Source organism: Dermacentor andersoni, chromosome 10 (assembly GCF_023375885.2).
Source record: "Dermacentor andersoni chromosome 10, qqDerAnde1_hic_scaffold, whole genome shotgun sequence".
Lineage (NCBI taxonomy): Eukaryota > Metazoa > Arthropoda > Arachnida > Ixodida > Ixodidae > Dermacentor > Dermacentor andersoni.
In genome coordinates this window covers 105446649-105474519 of record NC_092823.1, presented here as the reverse complement: position 1 = coordinate 105474519, position 27871 = coordinate 105446649, and the positions used below count along the sequence as shown (strand labels likewise).

At 44.9% G+C, this 27871-nt stretch overlaps 1 protein-coding gene across 3 annotated transcripts; it reads left to right on the top strand.

Annotated features, from left to right (window-relative positions):
- The first annotated feature begins 611 nt into the window (after positions 1-611).
- On the top strand, positions 612-27871 carry LOC126544578 (uncharacterized). 3 transcript variants are annotated; one of them, XM_055077744.2, is made up of 9 exons: positions 650-716; positions 2868-3028; positions 6465-6678; positions 10360-10449; positions 12760-12825; positions 15949-16074; positions 20054-20190; positions 25455-25530; positions 27447-27871. In XM_055077744.2, the coding sequence occupies exons 2-9, from the start codon at positions 3021-3023 to the stop codon at positions 27534-27536; spliced, it is 807 nt and encodes a 268-aa protein (XP_054933719.1). In that variant the 5' UTR covers positions 650-716; positions 2868-3020; the 3' UTR covers positions 27537-27871. The 3 variants fall into 3 exon arrangements, with proteins under 3 accessions (XP_054933718.1, XP_054933720.1, XP_054933719.1); XM_055077743.1 differs by lacking the exon at positions 2868-3028 and having other exon boundaries at positions 612-716; XM_055077745.1 differs by lacking the exons at positions 2868-3028; positions 10360-10449; positions 12760-12825 and having other exon boundaries at positions 612-716.

Below are 27871 nucleotides of genomic sequence, written 5' to 3'. Positions count from 1 at the left end.
CTTAATCCTGCAATGCCTCATTTGTAATATTACCCTGGTGCCTCAAGGCCAACCGACCTGTGGTTAAATTGCAACACCGACATGATGTCTGATTTTAAGCACAGACTGGCCATCTGTAAACATTAGCGCTGTCACCATTAATTTCTTTTCCCGTTTCATCGCACCGTCTCATACTTATTGCAGCCCCAATTGTGCTCTGTATGGAATTACTTCTGCATTCAGCTTGCGCTTTATTCTTGATTATCTTCGTGAATATTTTTGCGTATCTTTCCCTTGTTTAAGTAAACAGACAAAAAGAAGTTATATTACTTGAATATGGGTATGGCTTCCTGTTGCATCGAAACCACGTCAATACAGATTGTGTTGTGGCGCCCTCTGATAGTAGAGGACGACATCACTGAGCCGGTACTGCACCTCCGAGATAGGAAGCTTGTTGGAGGTTTGCTTCGCGCCGCACAATATCTCCAGTTCATGCAAGAAGTGTATTTGACCCCCCTCTGTGAGTCACAATATATCCCGCGAAGGGGCGAGACGTCGGCTCCAGAAAAAAGACAGAAGGAAAGAGCGATAACAGGAAGAAAAATAACATAACGCTGCTATCGGCGTTATGCACACGGCACCGGGTCGGAGGTTCCTTCTAACACGATAGTGCGCCTACGTACGTCTGCTTCGGGCTGCAGCAACATGGCGATGGCGCTCGTCAAAAAAGACGACGGGTTCGTTCATTCATTACTTCTTGTGTAGTTTTTACTTGTCAGTAAAACTGTAATTGAGTTCGGTCATATCGACGGCAAGGTGCTTTCTTTGGTGCCTCTATGGACGGTTGTTCATAATCACTGACTAGGCTAGTGAATTATCTTGCCTTCTGCATTTTTTAAATATGTCATTGTGCAGGGTAGGCATAGCCATTGTTTATTCTATTGTTGTGCAGGAAGCTGTGCGATTCACTGGTTACCGTGAAAGAATTTTACATGGCAGCAATGTTTGTTTCTGCAGTAGTTTCAAGAAATACTTCCGAAAGTTTGTGGTGAAAATTAATTGTTGGTGCAATTGAATGACAACTTTAATATTATGTTTTCATACTGTATACCTGGGCGTAGGCCTAATTCTCGTCACTGCTCTGAAGAGGAAGCTTCAGTTTGACACACGCTCCGATTCTACCTGTTCCAATACATGCAAAATGCAGAAACGCTTTTTAAAAATAAGCAATTGCTCAATTTTAAAGTAAGTTTGTTGCATTTGAGAGATAATGTTAAATCCTAGTGACTATCGGATGCTTAATTCGATTTAATGTCTTGATATTTTAAAAGGAATTTTCAAATATTGTTACGCTTAAAAATAAGGAGGCACAATGTCTACAAATACGCACTCTTCACCAAAAACATATATCGCAGGTCTGAAAACAGCCCCAGTTAGAACGTAAAAAGCGGACAGACTTGATATATAATGTATAGCTTGCGTGAATTTGTTACGTTTTTTGCAAGGGTTTTGCAAAAGTCCTACTCACATACTTTTTTTTTTTTATTGATATGATATAAGGAGATGTTGGCGCGCAATTTAAGGCGCCGGCTACTCCTTATCTCTTGGGTGGTTCCGTCATACATCATTCAGGGTTCACGGTTACATATCAAATAATCTTTTCACACAAGCACCAGGACTTATAAAGCAACGCTTCCACAGGAAGACTATGACGTAAGGAACACATGGTACATACAATATACATGGCAAATGTCTCCACACTTATGTAGTCGAAAGTCTCAAAAGTACAAACGGTACTGTCGCCTAATAACACATTTTCTAGTCAGCGGGTCAGCGGGTACATACAATATACATGGCAAATGTCTCCACACTTATGAAGTCGAAAGTCTCAAAAGTACAAACGATAATGTCGCCTAATAACACATTGTCTAGTCAGCGGGTGGTATATACATCGTTTAAATATATTAGCACATACAGTCACAAGAGAACAGTCAACATTACATAATTCCCAAACAGATGCATATATAGAGTGACATTGAAATGAACAAAACAATGAAAGCACTAGTAACGTCCAGCGATGCCGCTGTCCTCAAGAAAAGTCTTAAGTGCTTTTAAAGCGCTCTTCTGCAAGGCCGTTGTTGGCCAAGGGCCCAAAAGTTTCCTTAAACTAATGGTCTATTTGACAGCCATGTGTAATACTACATTACATAAATTTTGATCACTTTAAATGCACCAACGGATGAAATTTACATTTACAGAAAATTGATATCGTTGCGCATTGCAAAGCTACATAGTTGTAAACTAAATAGTTTCGTTTTCTGAAGATTATCAATATTCAAAAATTCTTATCAAAAAGAAATGATGACTTTTATCGAAAAGTTTCTACGAAAAGACACTGGATTTTAGCTGTTGCTTTTAAATGCAACAAGCCTCATTGAATTTACTGAACTGGTTGCCGAGGAAAAACGAGTTCTTCTTTCCTTGTATTTGGATAGGAACCCCGAATTAAATCTTTCTCTAAAGCACAAGATTTCTGCTACTATATGAATACGACTTCCTTACCACTCTGCTACTATTTAGCACTGGCGATGTGTGCCCTACAGAGAATGCTTAAGAAGCTATTTATTCGAACATTATTCATTAGTCAAAACCGTGCCAGCCACGGTAGCTTTATGGCTATGGCACAGCACTGCTGAGTTTGAGATCCCGGCTTTGATCGCGGCTGCGGCGGAACATTTCAATGAGAGCTCGATGTAAATATGCTCGCTGAAAGACATTTGTACGTAGATTTAGGTGCACGTGAAAGAACGCCCCCCCCCCCCCCACTACGGCACGCGCCATAATCAGATGGCAGTTTTGGGAAAGTAAAACCTCATACTGTTTTTTAGGTGACGCTCTCCTTACCTCCTTCTTCGAATTTCCCACTTCTGCTGCGGCTGCTGCTGTTGCTGCTGCGGCTTTTGACAACTGCTGAATGCTGTCTTACCGATAATACAACTACATAGGGTGCACCGGGTATGTGCGACTGAATATCCCTGAGAATGAGTGAGTGAGTGAAAACTTTATTGAGCTCTAGTGATTGTATTCTTCTGCGGCTTAAGCGGGTTCTGGAGGGGAGTCTTCCTTCTTGTGTCTTTCCCGGAGGTCTTCACCCGCTGCTTCGTCCGTCCTCTATCGCAATGGTCGGCTGCCCTCAGTCCAGGGCTCCGCTGGCTTCTGCTGTCCATCGTGCACGCCGTACTAGACCTAGCTGGTTTTCGCAGCGATTGCTGGACAGCAGTTCCTGCCATTGCTCCGCACTTGGGCGTGATATGATTGGGACTACGTCAATTTGTTGACATGCCCAGATTATGTGGCATAATGTAGGTTTCTGATTGCACCATGGACGTTTGTCCTTATATAGTGTGGGGTGCATTTTACGTAGCACGTTAAGGTTATAGTACGATCCTGTTTGTATTTTTCTCCATGCGACAGCTTCTTCCCTGCTAAGGGATTTGTGCTCTGGGGAGTATTGCGCCCTGCTGTCTCTGTAACTGTCTAAAATGGCCGAGTACTCTTCGGGTAGAGGCGCGGGCTCCTCGAGGCTGTCGACGCTGGACGCTTGGTAATTAGTGTACTCTCGAGCCATCCTGTCCGCATCTTGGTTCCCTGCCACCCCCGAGTATCCCGGTAGGGTTTTTACAATTGCTATTAAGTACAGCGGCGCGTGGCATTTCTTGAGGTGCTCGACGTTTCTGCGCAGGCGCAGGTAAGAGCGGGTGTGAGAGAGAAAATCGGGGATTTTGCTCCTTCAATATCTCACTCTGCCTAGGCTCTACGGAGAAGTTTTTTGCGCGTATTCTGTGCGTTTGTCCCTATAGGCGTGGTGGCATTACGGAGTGAGGTCGAGTTTGTTTATTTTCGGACGCTGGCTGCTGGCGCGGCGAAACAGACCAAGCAGCGGGCACTGATTTGGTCATCGATGTGTCTAAATTTAGGTACGCTGGGCAGACTTTGTTGCCCCTGCGGAGCTGGTGCGGAGTCAGTCATGCCGGATTATAACTTTTTTCGCGGCTTACGACACTCTACCTTAAAAACAAACATCACTGATTTTCTCGGGGAGCAATAGGGGCCTTAGTAGAGGCCCAGCCTGCACTCCTGGAGAAGTATCGTCGCTCTTGGGAGGCTTTTCGTATGCGGGCGTCCGCCAACTTGCAGGAGAATATTTGAGTGGTCCCCTTTGAGTTAAATAAAGGCATAGCGCCTTAGCAACCGCGGTGGAGAACGATTGCCTGATCTCACGCCGTGAGCATTATTGGCTTTGCGTCTCGTCCGCGTTAGGTAGGTTAGGTTAGCTTAGGTTTAGTTTAGGTTTAGGTTAGGTTACGTTACGTTAGGTTTGCGTAAAAAGGTGTTACGGTGGCACATCGTATTCTCACAGCGGTTACGCCGTGCGGATTATTATATTTGCGTGTCGGCCACGTCAAGTTAGGTTAGGTTAACGTTAGCTTAGGTTGGGTTAAATTAGATTAGGTTGACGTTAGGTCAGGCTAGGTTGGCGTAAAAGGCGTTAAGGTGGCGCGGCGTATGCTCACAATGGTTACGTCGTGAGCATTGTTGTCTTTCTGCCCTGGCCTCGTTACGTTAAATTAATGTTAGGTTAGGCTAGCGTCAAACGCGCTAGCGGAACGCGGCGGGTTCTCATAGCGGTTGCAGGGGCGTCGAGCGTCATCGGCGGCCTTTCAGCCACTCGCGTTCAACCACAGTTTCAAAGGCGCTCTGCCTTCTACATTTTCAATATATGCGGACCGCCCTCTTCCATGGTCCCTATACTGCTCTCACGGAAACCTCTGCGATGTTATCCCATGTTTCACCGCACCGGCAGCCAGCGTCAAAGCGTAAACAATCTCGACCCCACTCATATGTTAGGCATATGGTTAGGCATATGAAGGTTTTTGACTGATCCCCCAAAAATAGTATGTGCCACTAGGAATCCCATAAATATAGAAAGCAGAACAAAACGCAAGAAGTGAAGTAGTCAGCGACAGAAGCAGCCGTGTGTGGAGATATAAGTTGACCGATCAAAAGGGGACCACAGCGGTCATTCAGCGAAGAGTGTTGAGATGCACATAAGTTAATACACATATGGTTAATACGTTAATACCCGTATGGGTTTCCTTTGTAGCAATCGCTACGAACGGGTGGATGTCTGATTTTCCCTTTATTAATTACTGCTCTACACCTTGCGGGTTTCCGCTGAAATATTACGTCATGTTAATACGGTATGGAGGTAAAGAAAGCTTCGCTTGTAGCCGATGCGCACGTGTACATGGGATCCGCCAAATCTTTAGCGAGCGCCGCACAGTACAGAAATAATCAGGTAAATAAAGATGTAAGTACCAAGGGACACCTGCGGTTAAAAGGATGTTCCACATCGACCACCTTGACCATAAGTGGCACTGGCTCAAACTCCCAGGGGTAAACTTGCACACAAGGTCGAAGAAAGTGGGCGAGAAGATGGCCACCATGGTAGCCTAATTGGTAAAGGATGGCTTGCTTGACGCGAAGGGTGTGGGTTAGGCCCCCTTGGCGGCAAATGTCTTCGTCTACCACCTTCATTTTTTTCTTCCGCGGATTATTTCAACATTCATATCAAGCTGAGCAATTCCTGGCAACGCTTAACCTTCGCGCTGCACATTTACGATTATGCATCCCCAACATGCTCAATCTATGACCCTGTTAAATTAACAATTCAAGTTGCCTGTGTGCTTTTGCTAGATTCATTGTAAATTCCAAAAAAAGCGCAAAAGATACACACACACATGAAGACATGAAAGACGTGGATAAGCGCTCCTACCAGCTATTTATTCCAATCGACACACGCTCCTCTGTTATAAAGTGAGTCAGGCACAAATGTCTTACCCCCTTTTCGCATGCGAAGGTGATAAACATAAGTAAAAACTAAAAAAGGTGAACAAAACTACTGCCTGCTTTAGATAGCAGAATTTGAGAAGTACCGTTTGGCGCCCTGAAAAAGCAAAGATGGCTCGCTCAGACAGATAGATGAATTTTTGTGGATATGGAATGCTTCTAAAGCCACTCGAGCCGTGTGCTTTGCAGGTGCATTTTTGGCGCTGTTTTGGGAATTTAAAATGTTACACCAACTAGCCCAACAGACCGTCCTTCTGAAGTATATTTCTAGATTCATTGCCAGCCGCTTTGTATGATTGTGACTAACCGGAAATATAGCGCTTCTGAAACCCTTAAGTTCCTCGTTCATTCTCGATTACTTAACGTGATATTGCGAATAATCGTTTGAGAAGTGACAACATTTTCAAGTCAGCTGGCTGATGCAACAGAATTGTGCCATTCGCAACAGGCGAGTTTTAATGAGTCAGCTTCCACTAAAATAAACACCACTTGGTATTTATCAAGTAAGAAGTATGTAACTGTTGCTCTTCGTACGTGTCTAGGGTGGAGAGAAAACTGTGTGTTTTCATTTACAGGTGGTATCTGGGAGTTAAAATCAAGGACAATATTATCGAGTCATGTGGGATACGTAACATCCCCGCCAATGGTATACGACGTTGTGTGAATTGCAACTTTGTCCCCGAGATGCTGCGGAAACTGGAATGCGAGCACGAGTTGTGCGAACATTGCTATGAAACCATCACGTCGTACACTTGTCAACTTGACTGCACTGGTACACGTAAAGAGAAGGTATGTGAATGTTTCCCGCCTTTCAATGTGAAAACCGTGGTGTGTAGAATAGAGATAAGGTAATAAAAGAAAAATAACTTCTGACACGCAAAAAATTATAATTTTTTCAAATGCTATTGTTGTTTATCAAATAATTATTTTATAACTTTGGTGGGAAAGATGAAATCAGTACAAGAAGAAATTATTTTTACATATTTAAGTCGACAAAGAAAAAGAGTGTACATAAGGTGGGCAGAAGAGCGACGCCGATGGCATTCCATGTTCTGAATCGCTGTCTATACGACCGTCAAATCTTTCGAGAACTTTTTTCATGTTCATGTTAACACTGTTTTGGGCGTTTTTGAAATGCGCGATTGATGAGGTAGAAGCTAAGGATTACATAACGAGCGATGAAATGAAACATGATACGCGTAACCTTAAGAGACAGGAAGACTGCCATGCAGATTGGAGAGCCCGCAGCTGTATACAGCTTATTTCTTAGTTGAGATTAGGAACCTTTTGCCAGAAGTGATGTCTCCTTTCCCTATTATATTTAATGTGAAACGCGTAATTGCTTTAATGACAAAACCACTGGCCAGATTCGAATAAAATGTGTTGCAACTGAGAGAATAGGTTAAATTCTAGCTGCTCCTGGAAGCAGAACTTTGATTTAGAGGACTTTACCATTGAAAAAGGAGTTGTGTATAATTACTTGAAAACAACTGAATAATTCACTTTAAAATGTTGTATAAACTGCAATGCAAAAAAGAAAAAGCAAAAAGACGAACTACGCAGATCGAACGCACACGTTGCAATCTATGTAAACCGCGAAGCTTTCATGAAACGGGTAATAAAATGCTATAAATTATGCAATTTTGTTGCTTCGTCTTCGGAGTAAAGGAAACTGGCGCGCGCAGGTGGTCTCGAGCGCCCGCGCGAACCCTATATTGGCTTACATTTTTCATACAATCTTCCGTTTTGTATTTTAAGCGCACCGGTCACGTTGTGGCGAATCGCCAGTTGTAGGCATGGGTCATTCTGCGGAAACGATCATCATCATCCTCAACAGGCTGATGTGCTTCGCGCTCAATCCCCCATTGTGGGTACGTGCATAGTAGGGAAATAATCTGAGTAATCAACACCCCGACACCAATCTTAGCCGGTATTGCGTTCTGGGTATGTTCCATATCATGGAAACTATTATAATCATCAGCAGGCGGCGATCATCTGGAAGGGGTAGTTGGTGGCACGATATGTACCGCCCGCTCCTTCATCAGTCTCCCGTTGTGAGCAGGTGCTCATAGCATGGTAAATATTCTTCATGATCAAAATGTGGCGGAAATCTGAAAGAGCTAGTTGGTGTTTGCACGAGAAAAGTGCACGTGCATTTGTGGCCCAATGGTCAGAGCATGCCTGCAGCGCTGCCTGGGCCAAGGCTCGAGTTTGGTCGGCGGACGCGCTTTTATATTAGAGTGGGGTTGAATCTACTCGGGAAAAAGTCGAGCAGCGACCGACCGACAGAGCGCCGACTGATCCAGACCGAGCCACAGGATGGTTGATAAAGAAAGCCTGGTCGCTGAAAAAAAAATCACAGTTACGTAACTGCCATTTGTTGCGCCAAAGCAAACGGAAAAATTTGATATATTGCTTTGCATCTTATGTAAGGAAAATGGTAGCGTAAGACGGCAGCGGTTAGTGGTTTACTTCAGAGGGGTGTACAATCTATCAACTTTGTACGCTTCAAATGTCCTCATAGGTGTTTACAGAATTTTGGGTGCTTATTTGATAATGAGATACAGAATCGAAATGGGGGTACTTAGAGTTTATTCTTTGATACGTTGGAATTCTTACGCTGCTTCACGCACGTTCAGCGGGGATGTATAGCTATTTTTCTATCTATGCATGTCTCTATGTTTGTATTTAGCCGTTTCTCCGCCTATACCTGGGTCCCTGGGAGGTCAGTGATCAATTGGTTAGAGCATGGGGCTGCTTTGCTGGGGCAACAGGGTGCTAAACCCATTATTCGACCAACTTGGGCCATTGAGTATGTGGGAAAATGAACCTCTATCTTGCCGACATGGGTCACTGTGGACGCGGGACTGGATTGGCACCGCTGTTCGAAGAAACTCTATGACGCCTACTTGGAGAACTGGGTACGTGGCACTCGGTTTGTGTTTGTCTCCGATGAACATCTTTGATGCCAACTTGGGTTATTGGGTATGTGCCAGTATAGGTGTGTGCCGCTCTTCAATGGGCGTAATTGACCAAGCGCGAGGCACACCCTTCGGCAGTCTCCTTCGCCCGCCGAGTCGATCCCCACAGCCTGAACGTTGGAACATAGGTGGCATTGTCGCCGTTCGGGAGTTTTGTCTCATACACTCTGCATCAACGTCGAGAAAGGGCTCCTTCTGTGCAGGAGTTTCATTTGCACGTTCACAAAATTTACGCAGTCTGTCTGCTTAGCGCTTCTTCCCTCATTCAGCTACAATGTCAGTGCTACATGAAAGAGCAGCCTCTCTTAAGGCGACGCCGTTTCTACGGGCGCACCCTACGCAACTAACGTAACATTAGTTAATGAATAGTAATGTCAGGCATGCTACCAAAAGCGGTGGCGTTCCCTCAACGACATGCGTTTTGCAAGAGTCATTTATTCTCAGCTTCTGGGCAGAGCACCACATGTACAGCAACATTCTCAGTTGATACACACGTCGCATACACTTTAGCAATCCAGCAAACGCAGTTTACAACAAGCTCGCTTTTACGACTCTTGCACGAGTGCGCAATGTCGTCAGCTGCAGCACAACGCAATGGGCTAATGAAGTACGTGATGTTGAAGAAAAATGCCGTGAGCCATCTGTTTGAGTACTTGATGAATGTCAGCATCAGCCACGCACGTTCCCATTGTCGTTTCAGCCATAGTTCCGCATTGACGAATTAGACAGACTCGCAGCCTCGTCCATGGCCAACCTCCGATGAACTGCGATGGTACTTGCACTGACACGCTGCTAAACTATCTGCAAAAGGAGAACAACGCCAGCCGCTTCCTCCCACCAGTCGCAACAGTCGCCGAGCGCGGCTTCTCGTTGGCTGCAGCAGTCGTTGCGTGCGCGCTGTGATTGGTGGAGCCATGCGACGCGGTACTGTGTTATTGGCTGCACGTGGTTACTCTCCTAACGTGTGACGTACCTACTACTCTCCTGCTCTACACCACGCGGCGCTCCGGTTGGCTCTTCATGATCCCGCAGCGCACGGACGACAACACAACGGCTTTCCGCCTGATTAGAAGCCCTAGCACTGGCCCAATGAAAATGTGGTTGCTACCGTTACTACAATTTAACCTCAATAATGTCGGTTCAGCTGAAACGAGCCTAGAGGTTTATTCCTTCCTATGTAGTCAAGTAGGTTCTGCCAAGGTGAGGCTGAAATCGGCTTTGGTTAGTTCAAATAATGCGTAGACGAAATAGCCTGGTCTTTGTTAAAACAACAAGGGGGTTTGCCAATTGAAAAGAAACACAGTAGAAGGCGAGAGAGCATCAGGTGGTGTGGTGAGGCTAGCGAAGTTGCAGGCATCGGAATACTACGCAAGGTAAATATACCTGCAGGTCGGTAGAAAACGCCTTCTTCCTCCAGGGGACATAAAGTAGCCTGATGATAATGATAACAATGACGGTGGTGGTAATGGTGATTTTTCGTACCTTTCAGGTTTCGGAACGACGTTACAACACAGATTTAGATGGCGCTATCCTTACGTGTCCCAGATGCGGCGTGCACAAAATCTACTCCGCGATGAAGGTATGAAAAATTTGCTACACTCATTGAATGTAGGATCGCGTTGCCGCGGAGTTGTCTCAAAGCCTAAATACTTGGTCCTTTATCGCTAAATAGTTTGTCCAAGAGCATGGTAGGCATTATTGCGCTGACCCAATGCATATCTGCCAACATCTGAACTATAAAATTGGTTTAAAAAATGCGAGACGAGGGAGAGAAAGAATAGCTAGCGCCCATTGGTTTTTTTAAACCAGCCCTGAACACAAAACTCTCGTGGGATAGGCACGCACTCGATTGGCGGTTACCTAATTGTAGGCGCCGCGCGCAAGCCGCAACTTTGGCACAACGCTGCTTGACAGGTAACAGATTCGTTTTCAGATCCAAGTCGCTTTTTCAGCGTCCTACTTTGTACAGGTTCGGGCAGTTCGAGAAACATCTAGAAAGCTTGTTCTGAGCAAGCGACCTCCTTATGGCGTTCTTCGTGGCCACAACAGGGCCGACGAAGTATAATCCCAATTTCTTTTCGCCATGTGGTATTATTATTACTTTTATTATTATTATTATTATTATTATTATTATTAACATATCGCAATGCTGTGCCTCTACATAATAACGTAGCTTTCAAATATTTTCGCGTGCACAGTTTATGTTTTGAAAAAACTTGATGCATGATTTGTAAAATAGTATGCAGAATCCTACTTTATGGACATTACGAAAAATTAGGGATCGTTCCCAAGTTTCGGATGCACGTAATAGAGGACACATTACATTTCGAGGCGCCGAAGAATAAGAGAGAAGGCAGAAGTATGAACCAGAAAATCGTTTAATCGGCTACACTAAGCTATGGGAGTGAATAAACTAATGGAGTACAAGCATTACAGAGAGAAGCAAAGACGTGGTGAATGCGTGTACTAGTGGGGACGGCGCCCGGCAGTAAAAGGTATCCATACAGAACGGTCACCTTCTAGAGACAGAAAGGATCCTTTACTGCAATGTGGGACTACGAGCCGTTGGGAAAGTATATGAGCAGCACCCGCATGGGCAATGGCCTATAGTTCCGTCAGCGTAATACGTTGGAGAGTGATTGTTTTAGTCATTCAAATGCACAGAGGGAGCACGAAAAAGTGTTCGACGTACTCTTCACAGCAGTAGACATTGATCATTGGAGCAGGAGACATGTAGGTCTGAAGACATGTAGACAGGAGACATGTAGACATGTAGACATGAGAACTCGCAGCAGGAGACATGTAGGTCATTGCAATTAATTTAGTGTAAGCCTTCGGTGAAGGCAACTCCTAACCACAGATAATACCGGAAAGATGCCCCGCGTCGGGAAAGTACCCACGAAAGTCAGGCATGCACCTAAGGGTCTAGACTATTCGTGTTGTCTGGTCCTCATCTGTGTTTGGGTTAAGATTGAGGAAAGTGGGTCAGGTGATTTGAGGGCACAGTTGCACGTGTAGCACGGTGGCTAGGCTGTGGTCAGCGCAGACAGAGACGTGCGTGAGGCTTTGCCTATGAAAACTTGGTGCAGTCCATTGTAGTACCACCTTCTGGCCGAGGGGCCTGAGGAACTAGGATATTTCTTAGAATTGCTTCGAGGAAAAAGTGGCGTTGCTATGCTGTTGCATGATTAGGAATGCAAAAAAGAAAAAAAAAAGAACTGTGAGCTCTACATTTACGTGTTCTCGCGCTCTTGCCGGACATTCTAGGTGCTTGTTGCGACGTGAGATTATTCTTTCACTCACGGACGTCCTGTGCACACTTCTTGAGGGCGGGAATGAGCACCTCTACAGCTGCTGAAACACAGTCATACGCAGTTTAGCCAAGAATACCTGAGGATTTCTGAGCGATGGATACCAAAGTGGACAGCACTAACTGAAGCGTGACATAGCTTCAAGGTGAAGCCAGCGCATACTCAGTTGTGTTCACGTTTTCCTGATGCCTGTTTCTGTCCGAGCCAAACGCAGGCCATGCATGACGGTGACAGGGATTTGGTTACACTTTTATGACGGGAACTCACGAACGGCCTCGATAAGAATGCCCTTGCGTTTTGTTTTGATTATTTTGTGTTTCTATCTATCAGAATGAAATAAACTCTCTCGGCTTCTTGTAAGCTTAGCATGACAAGGCGTAATGCTTAGTTAATTTAGCCACACGTTTATATTTTTTTGAACGCCTTCAACGTTCAACTGAGGCTGTACGAATAAAAAGATTATAACAATGACAACAACAGCTATAACAACGTCCATAACAACGTCCATAACAACGAAATTATGGTGCAGATAAAGTCGACCATACATTGTTCATTTACATGTGCGTTTGTGTATTCAGAAGCACCTCGAGGAAAAGCACAGCAATCCTCCGATGGAAGTGCAATGGCCCCAAAGCGAGAACTCGGTGAGTAGTCACATAGGCTGCTGTCTTCAAGTATTATTGTAAGACTCAGACAATGGACTTTACACAGTCGCGCCGAAACATAATGAATGAGAACACTGGATCGGCCAGACAAGTTGCATAATCGCAGGTTATATTTATCAGCTGCCGAATGCAACGGTCCCAGAAAACTGGAAGAATGCAAACATTATACTAATCCACAAAAAGGGAGCCGTTACAGAATTGAAATATTATTGACCCATTAGCTTACTCCCAGTATTATATAATATATTTACCAAAATAATCTCCAATAAAATAAGCGCAACACTGGACTTTAGTCAACCACGGGAACAGGCAGGTTTCAAAAAGGGATACCTTACAATGGATCACATCCATGTCATGAATCAGGTAATTGAGAAATATGCAGAGTACAATCAGCTGCTATATATGGCTTTCATAGATTACGAAAAGGTATTTCATTCAGTAGAGATACCAGCTGTCATAGGGGCTTTACGTAATCAAGGAGTACAGACCACTTACCCAAATATCCTGGAAACTATCTACAGAGATTCCACAGCTACTTAATACTGCACAAGAAAATCAGGAAGATACCTATAAAGGAAGGGGTCAGACAGGGAGTCACAATCTCTCCACTGCTATTCACTGCGTGCTTGAAGAAGTATTCAAGCTGTTAAACTGGGAAGGCTTAGAAGTAAGGATTGACGGTGAATATCTCAGCAACCTTCGGTTTGCCGATGATATTGTTCGATTCGGCAGCAATGCAGAAAAGTTACAACAAATGATTGAGGACCTTAACAGAAAGAGTGTAAGGGCGGGGTTGAATATTAATATACAGAAGACAAAGATAATGGTGAATAGTCGGGCCAGGGAACAAGAATTCAAGATCACCAGTCAGCCTCTAGAGTCTGTGATGGAGTCCGTTTACCTTGATCAATTAATCACAGGGAACCCTGATCATGAGAAGGAAATTAATAGAAGAATAAAAATGGGTTGTATCGCATACGGCAAACATTGTCAGCTCCTGACTGGAAGTTTACCATTATCATTAAAAAGGAAGGTGCACAATCAGTGCATTTTACCAGTGCTGAAATATGGAGCAGAGACTTAGAGACTGTCAAAGAAGCTTGAGAACAAGTTAAGGACCGCGCATAGAGCGATGGAACGAAGATTGCTAGGCATAACGTTAAGAGACAGAAAGAGAGCGGCTTGGATGAGGGAGCAAATGGATATAGAGGATATTCTCATTGACATCAAGAGAAAAAATGGAGCTGGGCAGGTCATGTAATGTGCCGGTTAGGTAACCGTCGGACCATTAGAGTTAGAGAATGGGTACCAAGAGAAGGGAAACGCAGTCGAGGACGGCACAAGACTAAGTGGTGTGATGAAATTGGTAAATTTGCCGGCGCTAGTTGGAATCGGTTGGCGCAGGACAGGGGTAATTGGAGATCCTGCAGTGGACATAAAAAAGGCTGCTGTTGGTGATGATGATGATGAGATTTATCAGCAGTATTGTTTTGATTGTTCGCGACTACTTTTGCTAAACAGCATGGGGAGTATGAGGGCGATGGTAGTCGTAGTTTGCCTTCCTTTGGCTTGGATATAGAGGCCACCTATTAGTAGTATTGAGTCCCACATCAAATCAAAGATATATAGAATGAAAGGGTGTGAGACAGAGAAGCCAAATGATAGAGGATAGCCAAGCTTAAATCTAATTCACTGCCCTACAGTTGGGGACGGATAATCGACGTATACTGCTCGTGTAATTTCTGTGATTTCTCATATTTCTTCTTCAAGGAAGGAAAGCATCCAACCCAGCATCGCAATTATTTAGGACACGAAAAGGGTGAAGTTTGTGGCAAAATTGTTCAAACTGAAAAGCCACTCCGTGCAGCTGCTGTCGCTGATCTTGACGACGGAGCACTGTGTGCTGTTCTGTGATATAAATGACAAGATCTCTCATATAGAAATGCATGCGGTGTAGAGGAAGAGGTGGTGCGTCGGCAAGCAAGTAGTATACCGTTCTACCAACAGGCTAATGATCTTTAAAGAAGTGGTAGCGAAATAATGCTGACATGAAAGTGAAAGCATATTTGCTGATGAATTAATTCATCTGAGGAAATCAGATGTCGCAAAATTAAGGCAGGCAAATGGAACGAGCACGAGTCGTCTTGTTAAAACGACGAATCGTTGAGAGTGGTCTGATGCTTAATCCGTTAACGTACTCGCCCAGCGTTCAGCTAACCGTTGCTTTCTATAGCAAAAAATTATTGGGTTTTACGTGCCAAAACCACTTTCTGATTATGAGGCACGCCGTAGTGGAGGACTCTGGAAATTTCGACCACCTGGGGTTCTTTAATGTGTACCTAAATCTAAGTACACGGGTGTTCACGCATTTCGCCCCATCGAAATGCGGCCGCCGTGGCCGGGATTCAATCCCGCGACCTCGTGCTCAGCAGCCTAACACCATAGCCACTGAGCAACCACGGGGGGTCTTTCTACAGCAAGCACCCTTTCTTCGCCTTTCGTGTCTGTCATTGGGCTTTCTCTGAGCGGCAAGCATTGTTGGAACTGTATTGTTCCTTCGATGTCTATTCTAGTAGTCTCAAATATTCAAAACGAGTCTGTCAAAACCACCTAGACCCCACCAAATAAGCTTAATTGCAACATATCCCATCATTGTCTGGCTGCCTATCTTTCTTACAGCTATCGCATCGCCCCTTTAAACATCTTTTTGCTTTTTCTATCCCAACATAGCTTGCGCTTGCTACAGCTGAAGTACAGTGCTCAAAAGCTGAAACGTGAGCAACTTCGAATTTACCTGAATACGTTTTCTTTTCTGCACTTACAGCAGTGGCATAATTCAGACTGCAAGACGCGCACTTGGTAATACTGCACGCTCAAAAAATTATTTATGGAGCGATGTTACACGTCGCACTTCCCTGCAATTGTGTGTAGTAGTAGTTCGCTGCTGTTAGCTTAGAACCCTGTACATGTGAGTCACAGCACGGGTTTGAACTTTCAGTACGAAAAACGGCTGGTAGCTTAACCATAACACGATTGATACATACGGCATAGATACATTTTTTATACGTTCGATAATCATCTAAAATTTAATTTAACTTCTAGGATTGTGACGACAGCACGCCCTTGGCTTCAGTGGGCGAAGGTGGCGGTGATCGGCAAAACGACACTGTTCCCGGATTCGAGACCTGTCCTTACTGTTTGAAACCATGGGAAAAACAAGAGATTCAAGTAAGGAGAAATTTGTTTTCTTATTTAAAATTTTGATCTATTGCCAAGGAAGAGCTTACGCCTAATAAAACCCTTTAAGATTAAGTTATTCAACGACGTACCATCTGTTATAAATAATTGCTTCATGGGTAACTCGCATAAGGATTACATATTTCCCAAGGTGAAAAGCAGGGCAATACATTACGGTGGCGAATTAGCGGTAAGTTAGAGAGGAATGCGTTAGAACTACATCGCACCACTTCGAGGTTCCGGATCCACAATTAAAACAGCGATCACCGCATTGCAAAATGTTTTTCAGGAGCTCGCTCGACACACATGGTGAGATTTCGAGAAGCGAAGTATAAGTGACAATGCTTCGGAGCAGATAAACGTCAGTCGTACCACCCACCCACCCACCCACACCAACACACCCACACCCAATCCCCCCCCCCCAACACACATATATATATATATATATATATATATATACATATATATACATATATATGAACAGGATGAAAGCGAAAAGCAGAAGGCAGATAGGTTAACAGGAATAACGTCCGGTTGGCTACCCTACATCAGGGGAATGGGAAAGGGGAAAACAAAGATCACAGGGAGAGAGAGGAGGGAAGGAAAGAAGGAAATTGCGATGAGTTCGCTCACGCGTGCGGTCTTACAGAAATTGCTTTGACAGTCACAGATGGTCGCACAAGCCCGTCGTCATTAGGAAGCACAAAATCGCCTTCCCCGCTTTATGGGCCGATGGGCGACGAGGGCGGTGTTCCAGCAGCACCTGCACGGAAAGTGGCCGATTGTCCACTTTTTGGAAAGCTTTTGCAAGTTCTTGTCTCTCTGGGGCATATTGTGGACAGTGGAACAGCAGGTGGTCGATGTTTTCTTCGGTGCCGCAGACCTCGCATGCTGCACTGTTAGTCACTCCACTTAATGTAGAGTATGCCTTTGTGAAAGCAACTGCTAACCAAAGGCGACAGAGAAGCGTAGCTTCACGCCGAGGAAGTCCGAGTGGAGGTCGGAGTTACAGGGATGGGTGTAGTCGATGCAGTCATGTAAGTCGTAAGTTTTGCGAATTCCACTCGGTGAGTGAGAGACTGCGTGCTAGGTGTCGAAGCTGCCTTGCGGCGTCTGTCCTGGAAGGCGGAATTGGAACGCTGTGCTCTTCTTCATATGCTGTGCGAGCAGCGTTATCGAAGGAATCATTGCCACTGATTGCGCAATGGCAGGTACCCATTAAAAACGACCTCGTGGCCTTTTTGTTGGACGTGATGGTAAAGTTTCACGATTTCGTATGTCAATTGGTCATGACATCCATGTCGGAGAACTGACTGCGTGCACTGTAATGCAGGTTTTGAATCACAGAACACAGCCCATTTTCTAGATCTTTCAGAGTCAATGAATTCCAGTGCTCGACGCCGGCCCGTTAGTTGTGCCGTCGTTGAGGTTGTGACATGCGATGTCTTGAACCGTATAACCACCGCACCACCAGAACTGCACGACGTAGTCGATCCATTGGTATAGATGTGCACGTGGTTGCTGTACTTTTCATGCAAAAGAAGTAAGCTCAGCTGTTTTAGAGCAGGGGCCGGTAGATCTGTCTTCTTCTGTAGTCCTGGAATGATTATATGTACTTGTGGACGGCTCAACCACCACGGAGGAAACGCTGGCTTGACCGCAGGTGCGTACCCTGAAGTAAATGACTATATGTGAACAAGTTGAAAGGTAACTGAGGGGCTCGATTTCCATTAGTAAAATCACAGGAAGCCAAGAAACAATGACACGAATGACAACTTAGGGGCAATTAGTTGTTCATAATCAAGTTAAAGCGATGATAAATAAATGGAAATGAAAGTGGATGATAAAACAACTGGGCGTAGGTGGGATATGAACCCGCGTCATCGCATTACGTGTGCGGCGCTCTTACTTGCTAAGTGAGCCACTGCGGCAATGTGTTCCCGCCAACTTTCTCGGGCACTCAAGTCCATCTACAAGAACTAACGCTGGCAGTGTTAGCCAGCGCCACCACTTACGGTCAAGGCAGTGGATGTAGAACGTCTTATCTGCCGCAGGCGTCACTTAATGTGGGGACTTTTTGGTTCAAAGCAACTGGTCAATAAACCCAGACATGCTACCTGAAGGCATCAAAGTTGTCGGATTTGAGAAAATCCGACCGCCCAGTTTCCTTTCTTCTCGTTCATTACATAGCGAGGGTTTTCCACTTATGCACAACGGTAATTATCAACACCTTCAGAAAAGCCAACACCACGAGCAGCTGCGCTTGCGATTCGCTTTTCGATAGCACATTACGAAGCCTTTCGTTGCTATTTAGGTACTCCCGTGATCACAGTAGCACTACTGCCCATCATACTGTGCACACTTCTGTGACTGCTAGGTGACCACAAAACTTCCGTGGCGCCACTTATGTCGAATGATAATCATGATATATTTTGTAGCGCGACGACAAACCTTCCTTGTGCTCGAACACGCATCATTGGTACTGCACAACGGTGGATGACAAAAAGTGTGAAAGCTGAATGAACAACGGTGTTTATGCGCGGTGGTAGCAGATGATTTCTGTTTAAAAAGTGGAACACTCATACTACTTTTGTCTCTACCACTTATTTTTATCTCAGAAGCGGTTTTGTTCAAGGTGTTCAACAGACTACTATTGCACAGAAACTATTTGATCACACGATCACACACATACACCGCGTCGTATAGTCGTGTGTATAGCCATCTGCAGTACCAGTACAAGTAAATCGTCACTAGCCCTGTTCTCTAGGTATTTAAGCGACAAAACAACGTAGGCTACGTGAAAATTGTCACCGTATCAAGTACTCGCCGTCAAGCGGGTTATTCCTTTAACGAACCGCATTGGTTTCCTTGGTGCTTTCGCCGTTTTCGGACTCTGATTTTCATCGCTTAGGACACTTGCTGCCACCCGGCCGACTTGCAAGGCGCATTCGCCTTCGAAAGAGAGCTATTTTTATAGCTCACTGAAACACACGCGATGTCGCTCAAGAATGGCGTCTGAAGGTTCAGATGATGTGGTCCGTCGGTGGCACTTTTCGCGTTTCTGCGCCAACTGGCACGGTGGTTCCAGGCAGTGTTTGTCGTCGAAATCAGCTACGCGTCTGTTGTGAAGATGCCGCGAAATGGGCCGTTTTCCCCATGTCTATCAGTGGAAAGTTGGAGGTTATGTCTGCCTCCGGAGTCCTCACTCTTGGAAGGCTACCCCACGGAAAGACGACGAATTTGTTTGTTATCCCAAACCTATCGGTTAGCCCTGTTGTGCTCGAGCGCACGCCACGAACCGTACCCATTTATTCCCTTCTGTATCTTGCATGTGGTGTGCTATTTCTGCGCTCCTCGTTGACATGTCGGAAGAGGACACTTCAATACCTATATCGATGCGGGATAATTGGTGACCTGTCTGTAAACCTATTGTAACCATTTTCGTTGTTCCTATGGCACTCCGCGGCCTCCGCTTATGCGGGAAGCTAGTTAAAAATCAAATAGACGTATTTTTTTTTTGTCCGCAGAGAGCACCAGAACTGTGAAAATCGTGCAGGTGATAGCCTACTTGAGCAGTATCACAGTCGTGGTTGCAACAACGTCGGCTTACCGATGTTTTACCGATAATGCGGTATAGTGACAGAATATACCTGGCCCTATGGCAGTGTATAGGTGCGTTACACTCATTTTCTCTTGCACGTGCGCGTATCATTGTGTTTGGTACTAAGTAAAAAGGGTTTCTGATCATGAAACAAAGTGGTTAAAACTTTTGTGCTTGTACCCCCTTTTATCAACAACTACAACGCAAAGTTGCTGAAGTTGCAAGAAAGCTGTATTGGCGGACCTTCCAAGAAATCTCGCTTACAGTTCAGAGCTACATAGCCGCCGTTAGGTGAAAGTGCAGTGGAGAACCACGGCAGAGGAGCAGTGCTGAGAGGCCCTATATCATGCATTTGTACTGGTGTCGCAGGAACACGTGGATGACTGCTCGCAACAGATCACAGAGTGCCCAGAGTGCGTCGAAGAAATGAAAAAATCCGATTACGAAGAACACATAAAACAGTGCTACAAAAAGGAGGAAGAAAAGAAGGCAGGCGGGTCTGCAAGGTGAGTAAAACATTTTCCCCGGCAGTCGGGGAAAGAAATAAGCTGACTGTATAGGCAAGGGTGCACGTGAGCTTGACACGTGATGCTTGACATCTCATTAGCGAATGCGGACGGCCAGTGGTAACGATTCCTTACGAACAAGAAGCATTGCGTATATGCGTGCACAAGACATCTCTCTAACGCGCCCGTTTAGAGCAAGCGCACTTTAATGAATAATCATAGAGAAATATGTTGGTTAAGGGCACACAATCTCGTCGGGCCCTGCGGCCGAGTTACTGCATCCCGGGCTGCTTCTCATTCGGGCGTCTTTCCGGGCTGCTTGTCAGACCGTTTTGTCCTCCGAGACTTTAGAGGCGTAGTTTAGCTCTGTTTTGGTGTCGGTTTTGATAGCAATACTTGCGATTCCGGTTTACTTTCGGCTGCAAAATCGTCAATACGTCGCCTGTAGCGGAGCAGAACAGCTTTAATATTTCATTTTTAAGCATGTCGTACAAATGCACGTAATAGACTCGCTGATCGCAAACATTTCACTGGAAAAGCGGCCAAGCATCTCGAAGAACCAGCAAGGCTGATTCAGCTCATGTATATTGGAAAAGTAATGAGATCAGTGATCGCCTTGTTGCAATTCTTTTGCCGTTTCTGGGCCCCTTTTCTCAGTTGCACGCAAAAGGAACTAGGGTTCCATGAAAAAAAAAGCTTTTTTTTTTGCTTTTTTACATGGGTAAGTGGACAGGAAAAATATTGGATCACACACTTCATAGAGCCACAGACTACAAGAAGATTGTTTCAGCCATGACAAGCAACGCTTGAGCTTAAAGTGACACTTGCGAACCAGGCCAGGTGCATGCAGCGTACAGGGAGGTAAACATCCTTCACTAACGATCCCAAATGTCCATTACACTGCTGGAACCGCGGTAAATGAAACGCTTGTGTGCTCGTACGGGTGAGTCACATATAACGAGCCCTGTGCTTTAAACCAAAGGCCTTACGAGTGACTTTTGGAAAACTACGCGTTGGAAGGAATGCAAAGCTCTTCCTGAAAACATGGGTGCAAAAACAATCAATTGGCTGCGAGGTGAATGAGTGCCACAGCTCAGATTCTATGCTAGACGTCGAAAATACGCTCACCGAGCATAAGAAACGTTTTGGTAGCAATTTCCTTAACGCAAGAGTCAGCAAAACCATCTCTACAGAGGAAAGGAAGCACCTTGCCGCACGAACGAGGCAACGCGTGGAAAAGCGTGGTGGGCTGGGCGTAACCAGCGGCGCATGACCGGCGCAGCATAAACAGAGACTTTTAGCTTGTCCGCTATTCCGGTAAACGGGAGTGGTTTGGGCGGATTGCCGGATTTGTGGGGGCGTAAACGTGAGCGGCCAGAGCGGTGCAGCCGCCTGGTAGCGTAGAGTTCAAGCATACAAACACAGAGCTGCAGTAACCCACTATATCCTGCTTCGCTACTCGTGCGAATTTCGGCAGCGGCGTAATTGTGAACACGATTACGCCACTGTCGAAAATTTACACCAGCAGCTAAGCAGAATATAGCAATTAGATTTGTGTTTTTGTGGTTGGGCTTTGCGCCGCCAGCTGGCGCCACCAATCTGGCCGCTCACGTTTACGCCCCCGCTAAACCAGCAAACCGCCCGCGCTTGCCGGAATATCGGACACGCTAAATGTCTCTAACGTCTCTCTGGAAACGGGATGCGTGCATGGAGGTAACCTCGTAGACGTATGATAAGCTGTCTACCTTTGAGGTAAAGTGGAAGCGCACATCGCTACTCCACCTGGTGGGTGGTAAGACCCTCACTTGTTCGGCCGCGAAACGGCTCGAGTGTCCGCTCTTTGCGTAGGTATGTTTCTCTGTGGTCTAATCTGGTCACCAACTCTTGTTGGCGCAGTCTTCGCAGAGCTGCGGGTTTGATCTGCTGACGATAATGCCATGCCGAGCGAGCGCTGGCGAGAACTATGCAACAAGAAAAGGCTGAAAATTACCACGGCTGTTGTTTCATTCTTTCCACAAATCCCCGCATTCCCTGTCAGAAGGTGGCTGCCCCCTCGAAGCAGTGCAAGTCTGGTCTATAGTAAACACAAACACTAAGGCTGCGCTTCTCGTATTACTTTGGAGGAGCTCCTTAGTCCGTTTTCCCGAACAAACCTTAACGCCATAAGACGCCCTTTTATAAGAGTAGGGAAAAATAAGTTGCATAAAAAGACAAGGTGTGTTTGGAAAACTAGCCTTATTAGATCAGAAAGGCAGCCTTTTGCTCGGTGACCTTGTTGTCACAAGGGGCGAACATGTGAGCGAGGCTGTGAGCTTCTTGTTTGGCCGCAATCGATGGTTTATTTAAATGAAATGGCTTTGAAGTAGCTACAGCCAATAAAAATAAGAAGTTAGAAGCACATTACTACGCGCAGTCCAAAAGCAGTGTATATACTGCGAGTTCGCGGTTTCGTGCGTCCCTCACGGCGCAACATTTGTCGTCGTCTGTTTTTCTATTTTTTTTTCTTTTTGTGACTGTTTGTGCGTTCGTGGTGCTTTGAATGTGAACCGTGGCATGGTTCATTGCCAGGTAATCGTGTTGTGCGCCGGGTCCTCTGTGAGCTGCCTGCTTTTCTTGCCGTTTGACAGTTTATTACGCCTTGCGACTTCCCAAAAAGCCGTCGGTGTTTTTGTCTGGGGAGGAGATACCCAAGCATCGCGAAAAGTTTGTATGATACTTGGAATATACTCTCTTTCAGCAGTACTCATAGGAGTGTCTAGCTCATGCCTCCCCCTCCACCCCGTACTCCCCTTGTAAGAAATGCAGACGTGTCGTTTCTCCTCTCTGTTGCTGACAGTTAGGCCCTCCCTTTGCCTTCTGGGCAAGGAGCTGAAAAAGCAGCGTCCGGTGTGGTCGATCCCCCTCGTGGGTGCGAGCCTTGTTCTGAGGCAACCATAAGTAGCAGCACGAGAGAATCGCAATCGTATGGGCTCGGAGTGAGTGGCCACTTGGGGAGAAGAGGGGGGACAGCTCGATTTCAAAAAAAAAAAAGAAGCTGAATCTGCCGAGAAACTTTCCCATCGTTGTTTACCTCTGTGGGATACTGACGGTTCCTGAGAGCAGACCGCATGACTTTCAGGTAGCGGTGCGCTTCGCGAACGCCGGGTTTTTGCATTTTGGTGCCGAAAATCGACGCGCTCTGCCATGGTCAGCCTTCTTGCACAGGATACGTGGCACCTTAACGTATCTCACGGTCTACCTCAAAAAAAAAAAAAGCGTTTCCTTTTTGAGACGATAAGGTTAAGGAAACGTTGAACTGAGCCCCGCCGCGGTGGCTTAGCGGATATGATGTTGCACTGCTAAGCACGAGGTCGCAGGACCGAATCCCAGCCGCCGCGGCCGCATTTCGAGCTGAGCGAAATGCACAAACGCCCGTGCCCCGTGCAATGGGGGCACGTTAAATATGCGCTGTGGTCAAAATTAATCCGGAGTTCCCCACAATGGCGTGCCTAATAATCAAATTGTGGCTTTCGCATGACCCAGAATTCTACTCAAAGTTGAAGTATAAGGGTTGTTTATTAAACGCTTTAAGGCATCGAACAGGAAAGGAGGGCAAAAGTTCACTAAATGGTTGGTTTGTGAAAATGGGCTTCAGTGTTCGACGTGGTTTGTATTTTTACACAGGCATGATTATTGTGGTATTGCTGCATGATATCTTTATTTTAAACTGATGCTTAGTGGATTCTGTGAGTACTCTTCTTTACCGTGTTTTTACTCATGATAGCTGCTCGTGATTTTTCAAGGATATGAAGTTTCTTTATATGCAACGCATGTGACTACATTTAGTGAAGCGTTTGCAGTTCATGCTCGATTTATCTCTGTGAATGTGGGTGCGTGTATTGATAGTGACTTTCAGTTATAAGTATGTACTTCTTTCTTTTCTCTGTCGTGCAATTCTGCACCGAAATTGTTTACGATGATCTTTCTTCAACTCGCTTACTTATGCAACAGTAAGGTTGCTTCACTTGTTTCTATTGCTGCTCTATAGATGTCCAGTTCAACATTAACTACGACAGAGGTCCCAACAAGACGCTGACTGTGGGAGCTTTTCGTTTTCAGTCAACTTTCGATTGTTTTCATTTCTATCAGGGATACTGGGCGGGCACAGGGATAAAAATCATCCGTCATGCTTTACAGGATCTCCACTGCTGAACATTGGCAAAGGAGGTGGTGCGTGGTAATACAGGATCTAAGGAAAATACTCTGGAGGATAAATATGTCAGATGTCTTTATTAAAGAGACCAGCTAATGCTGCCTTAAATGTGAATTAAAGGTTTACACGTTAACAAGTACTTGCGCATCGTAGCGCTTGTAAAGGGAAAGACAAATTCACATAAGCACGGGGATGCCGCAGCAAATTGTACATCGTTTCTTGATGCCAGGTAAGAGGGGGAAAACTGGAAATACAGACGCTGGGATTATTACATGTATGCACATCAAAAATGTAACTGTTTAGCAGGATGCGTTGTTGGGCAAGTTGGTTCATTCTAATAGGAAACATTGGGTGCGCTTTCTAGACAATCATATGTAAGAAGACAGGACAGGCGCAAACTAACTGAATTTTATTCCAGAAAAAACACTTATATATCAGACCATACCAGCGCAGGCGCATCATCGCCTGTCCTGTCTTCTTACATGTGATTGCCTAGAAAGCGCAACCAATGTTTCCTATTAAGATGTAACAGTGTTATTCCTGGGGCTATGAATTTTCACGTATCACAAGTAATGGGGATTTTATGATCTTAATGTGGTATAAGTTAGCACGCGTTCAAGGCACTTTACAGTGTTCGTGAGCCTTTTATACGTCATAGTTGCCAAAACTTCAATAATATATAAAACACCAAGTCAAAGATTTAATTGAAATTATATAACCCACAGACGCATATTGGTCTGATAAGTGTGTAAGATGTTCACGATTTCAAGTGTCTGGTATTTTAGGCGGAATTCATAATTGTTTTGTTCTATTCATTATTCAGCTCTCCCAGCACGTTGATGTTCAGTGCAGTCAATGAAATTTTAAGATATCAGGCAGCTGCTTCTACCTGACTTTACTGAACTCCTAGGAGCTGAGTAAATGAGGCTATTTTTGAAGCATGCAGGCGAGCACTCGTGCTCGTCGGTTGAGAGCTTTATAGTTTTTGAGGTTTTTTTTGTCACTTTCCTCTAGGCAGCTCATCTGAGTAAAAGTGTGTGACTTGTGTATTTTTTTATTTTTTTTTGAAAAGTTCCCAGAGAGTTTATGACGGCAGTGAAATACGCCAGAAAAGAGAAGAAGTTAACGAACTCAAGGAAGCCATAAATGTGAGTGCCACTTGTCGACCTCAAATCTGCTGTGAATTTGCGCATGTGAGTCCGCTACAGGTCGATTATTAGCAACATGCCATAACCTAATTACATCGTCCAAATAGGGGCTCTGCAACACAGGTGATGGTGCACATTTAGAGCAAACTTGTGTCTCTTTTCACATGTTTGGTTCGTTGGTAAGCAGTGCACATAGCACCACTTACATAGCACGTAGCAAAACTTCCCGAGTAAGTTGTGCACGTAGCAAGTAATCTTAACCCTTTGAGCACCGAATAATTATTTCCATTTGAAATGCAGTTACTGGTGCTTTCCGAATATTGAAACCGTTAGAGCTTGAGAAGGAATGAGTAATTTTCATATATTCAGTGCGTTTTGTCATGTTTACAGAATGTGGCCTTCGTGCGAGAACTCCCTATAGGATCGTGATATAGGGCAATACCCATTTCATTTCTAGCATACATGGAAAACACCTATCCAGTAACTTGAAAGATAAGCGTGACGTGAAAACGTTGTTGGAACAATAACAGAAGTGAGCATGCTACATCGATCCAAATTGACGCCGAGGGATAAATGTGCAGCCGTCTGTCTTCCAAGTGGATTTAATAAAGCACTTAACACGTATTGACCAAACTTGCTGCACAGGTTGAATTAGAAGTGTTTCAAGATGTTCGCAATGTATCTTAAATAATGCAATTACAATCGATGTTTTTGTTTTTGATGCACTATCCTCGCGTACATAATTATGCACATAGCGCAGGGGGAGTTATCTGACAAATTAGCGACAGCGAGCGCACCTCTTGTTATCCTAATAAACTAATAAGTTGCAACATGAGACTTAGCTGCAATATATTGTCAGCCTGTAGGTGCCTCCACATTCCACAGACCTCCTAATCGAATAGCGCAGGCTATTGAATCGCTTATTAGATTTCCAAGAAGTTCTTACGCTTGGTCCACCTGATTCTTAAGCGACTGGATAGATGCCACTACGTAGCTGTGACTGGCTGTACCCCAGTACTCCGAATAAGTTACCTGCCACTATGACACAAGGGGTATCAATGCTAAACTCTATTCACATATGTGCCATATATCTGTGCGCACACATATCATATGAGAATCAAGCGCACGGCGAGCATTACACATCGCGCTCATCTTCTGGACATCGCTGTATCGAAGACGTGGTGCGTGGCGCAAACAGCTCGTGCGCCTGATTTGGTGCTTGCGTTTCAGCGTTGCTCGTGCGTTGTGTAGTGCATGAATTGCATCAGATCAAAATTGTGGCTGGTTCGGAGCATGAACCAAGGCATTGCACGGGATTACATTTGGCGTAAAATAAAAATAAACACAATTGTAAGCACGGCATTTAGTTTTATACTGCCTAACCAACGGCTTCCCTAAATCTTCGCCAAATTTCAAATGCGCGATGGACCTACGTAATAGTTCGGTGTGTATAGTGCGCAATCAATTATCGTCGCGTGAACTAATCTTCTTCTTTTAGAAACATTATATATTTAGCACGTAGTGAAAAATGGACCATTTGCATCAGTGACAGATCTACATTGCCGTAGCTTTCAGAAAGCGACAGACTGAAAACTGTTGCTCAATATTCCAAGCAATTTCTTGATGTATTTGTGTTTTGACGTGAAGGTTTGCGAAGTTGCGCATGCATTTATTGCATATTTTCCAATCCGAAAGAGAACATTCAAAAGCTACAAAATAGGTTATAGTTTCGCATGCCTTAATTGCCTTTGAATAAGTAAATGTTTGTACCTAATGTCAGTACGGCGATGCCTCACAATTAAAGACAGCATAATATATGTCTGAGGCTAGGCATGTAAACGTATGCGGTGGTTATAGGATCAAACAAATATTGATTTGTGCGAAAGCCATAACTAATGTAAACCTTTTTTTTTCAGAAATTAGAAGAAAGAATCAGGAAACTTGAAATGCCATTGAAAAGGGTCCTGCAACGATTGCAAGAAGAGGCAATGAAACGGAACCAGTAATTGGTGGTTGAAGTTTCTGTTAACTTCGTAGGAAGGTGGTCGCGCATATTTTAATATTTTACACATGTTGTAGCCTTCAGGCAAAGAATACAAACGTGCAGAAGGATTTCTATCCGTTGCGCGTTGTGGTAGTTCAGCAGCATCTGGCGTTCTGGAACGGAACACGACGTCGAGGGCTCTATGCCTGAAAACAGCGACTGTATGCAGATGTTGGGATGCAAAGAATGTAGACAAGGCCGTCGTTCAGTTTGGGGAAACGAGAAAGAGAGCTTGCTGGGAATTATTCAATTGTATTTTGTTTTTCGCTACAGGTAAATAAACATTTCTTTGACAAA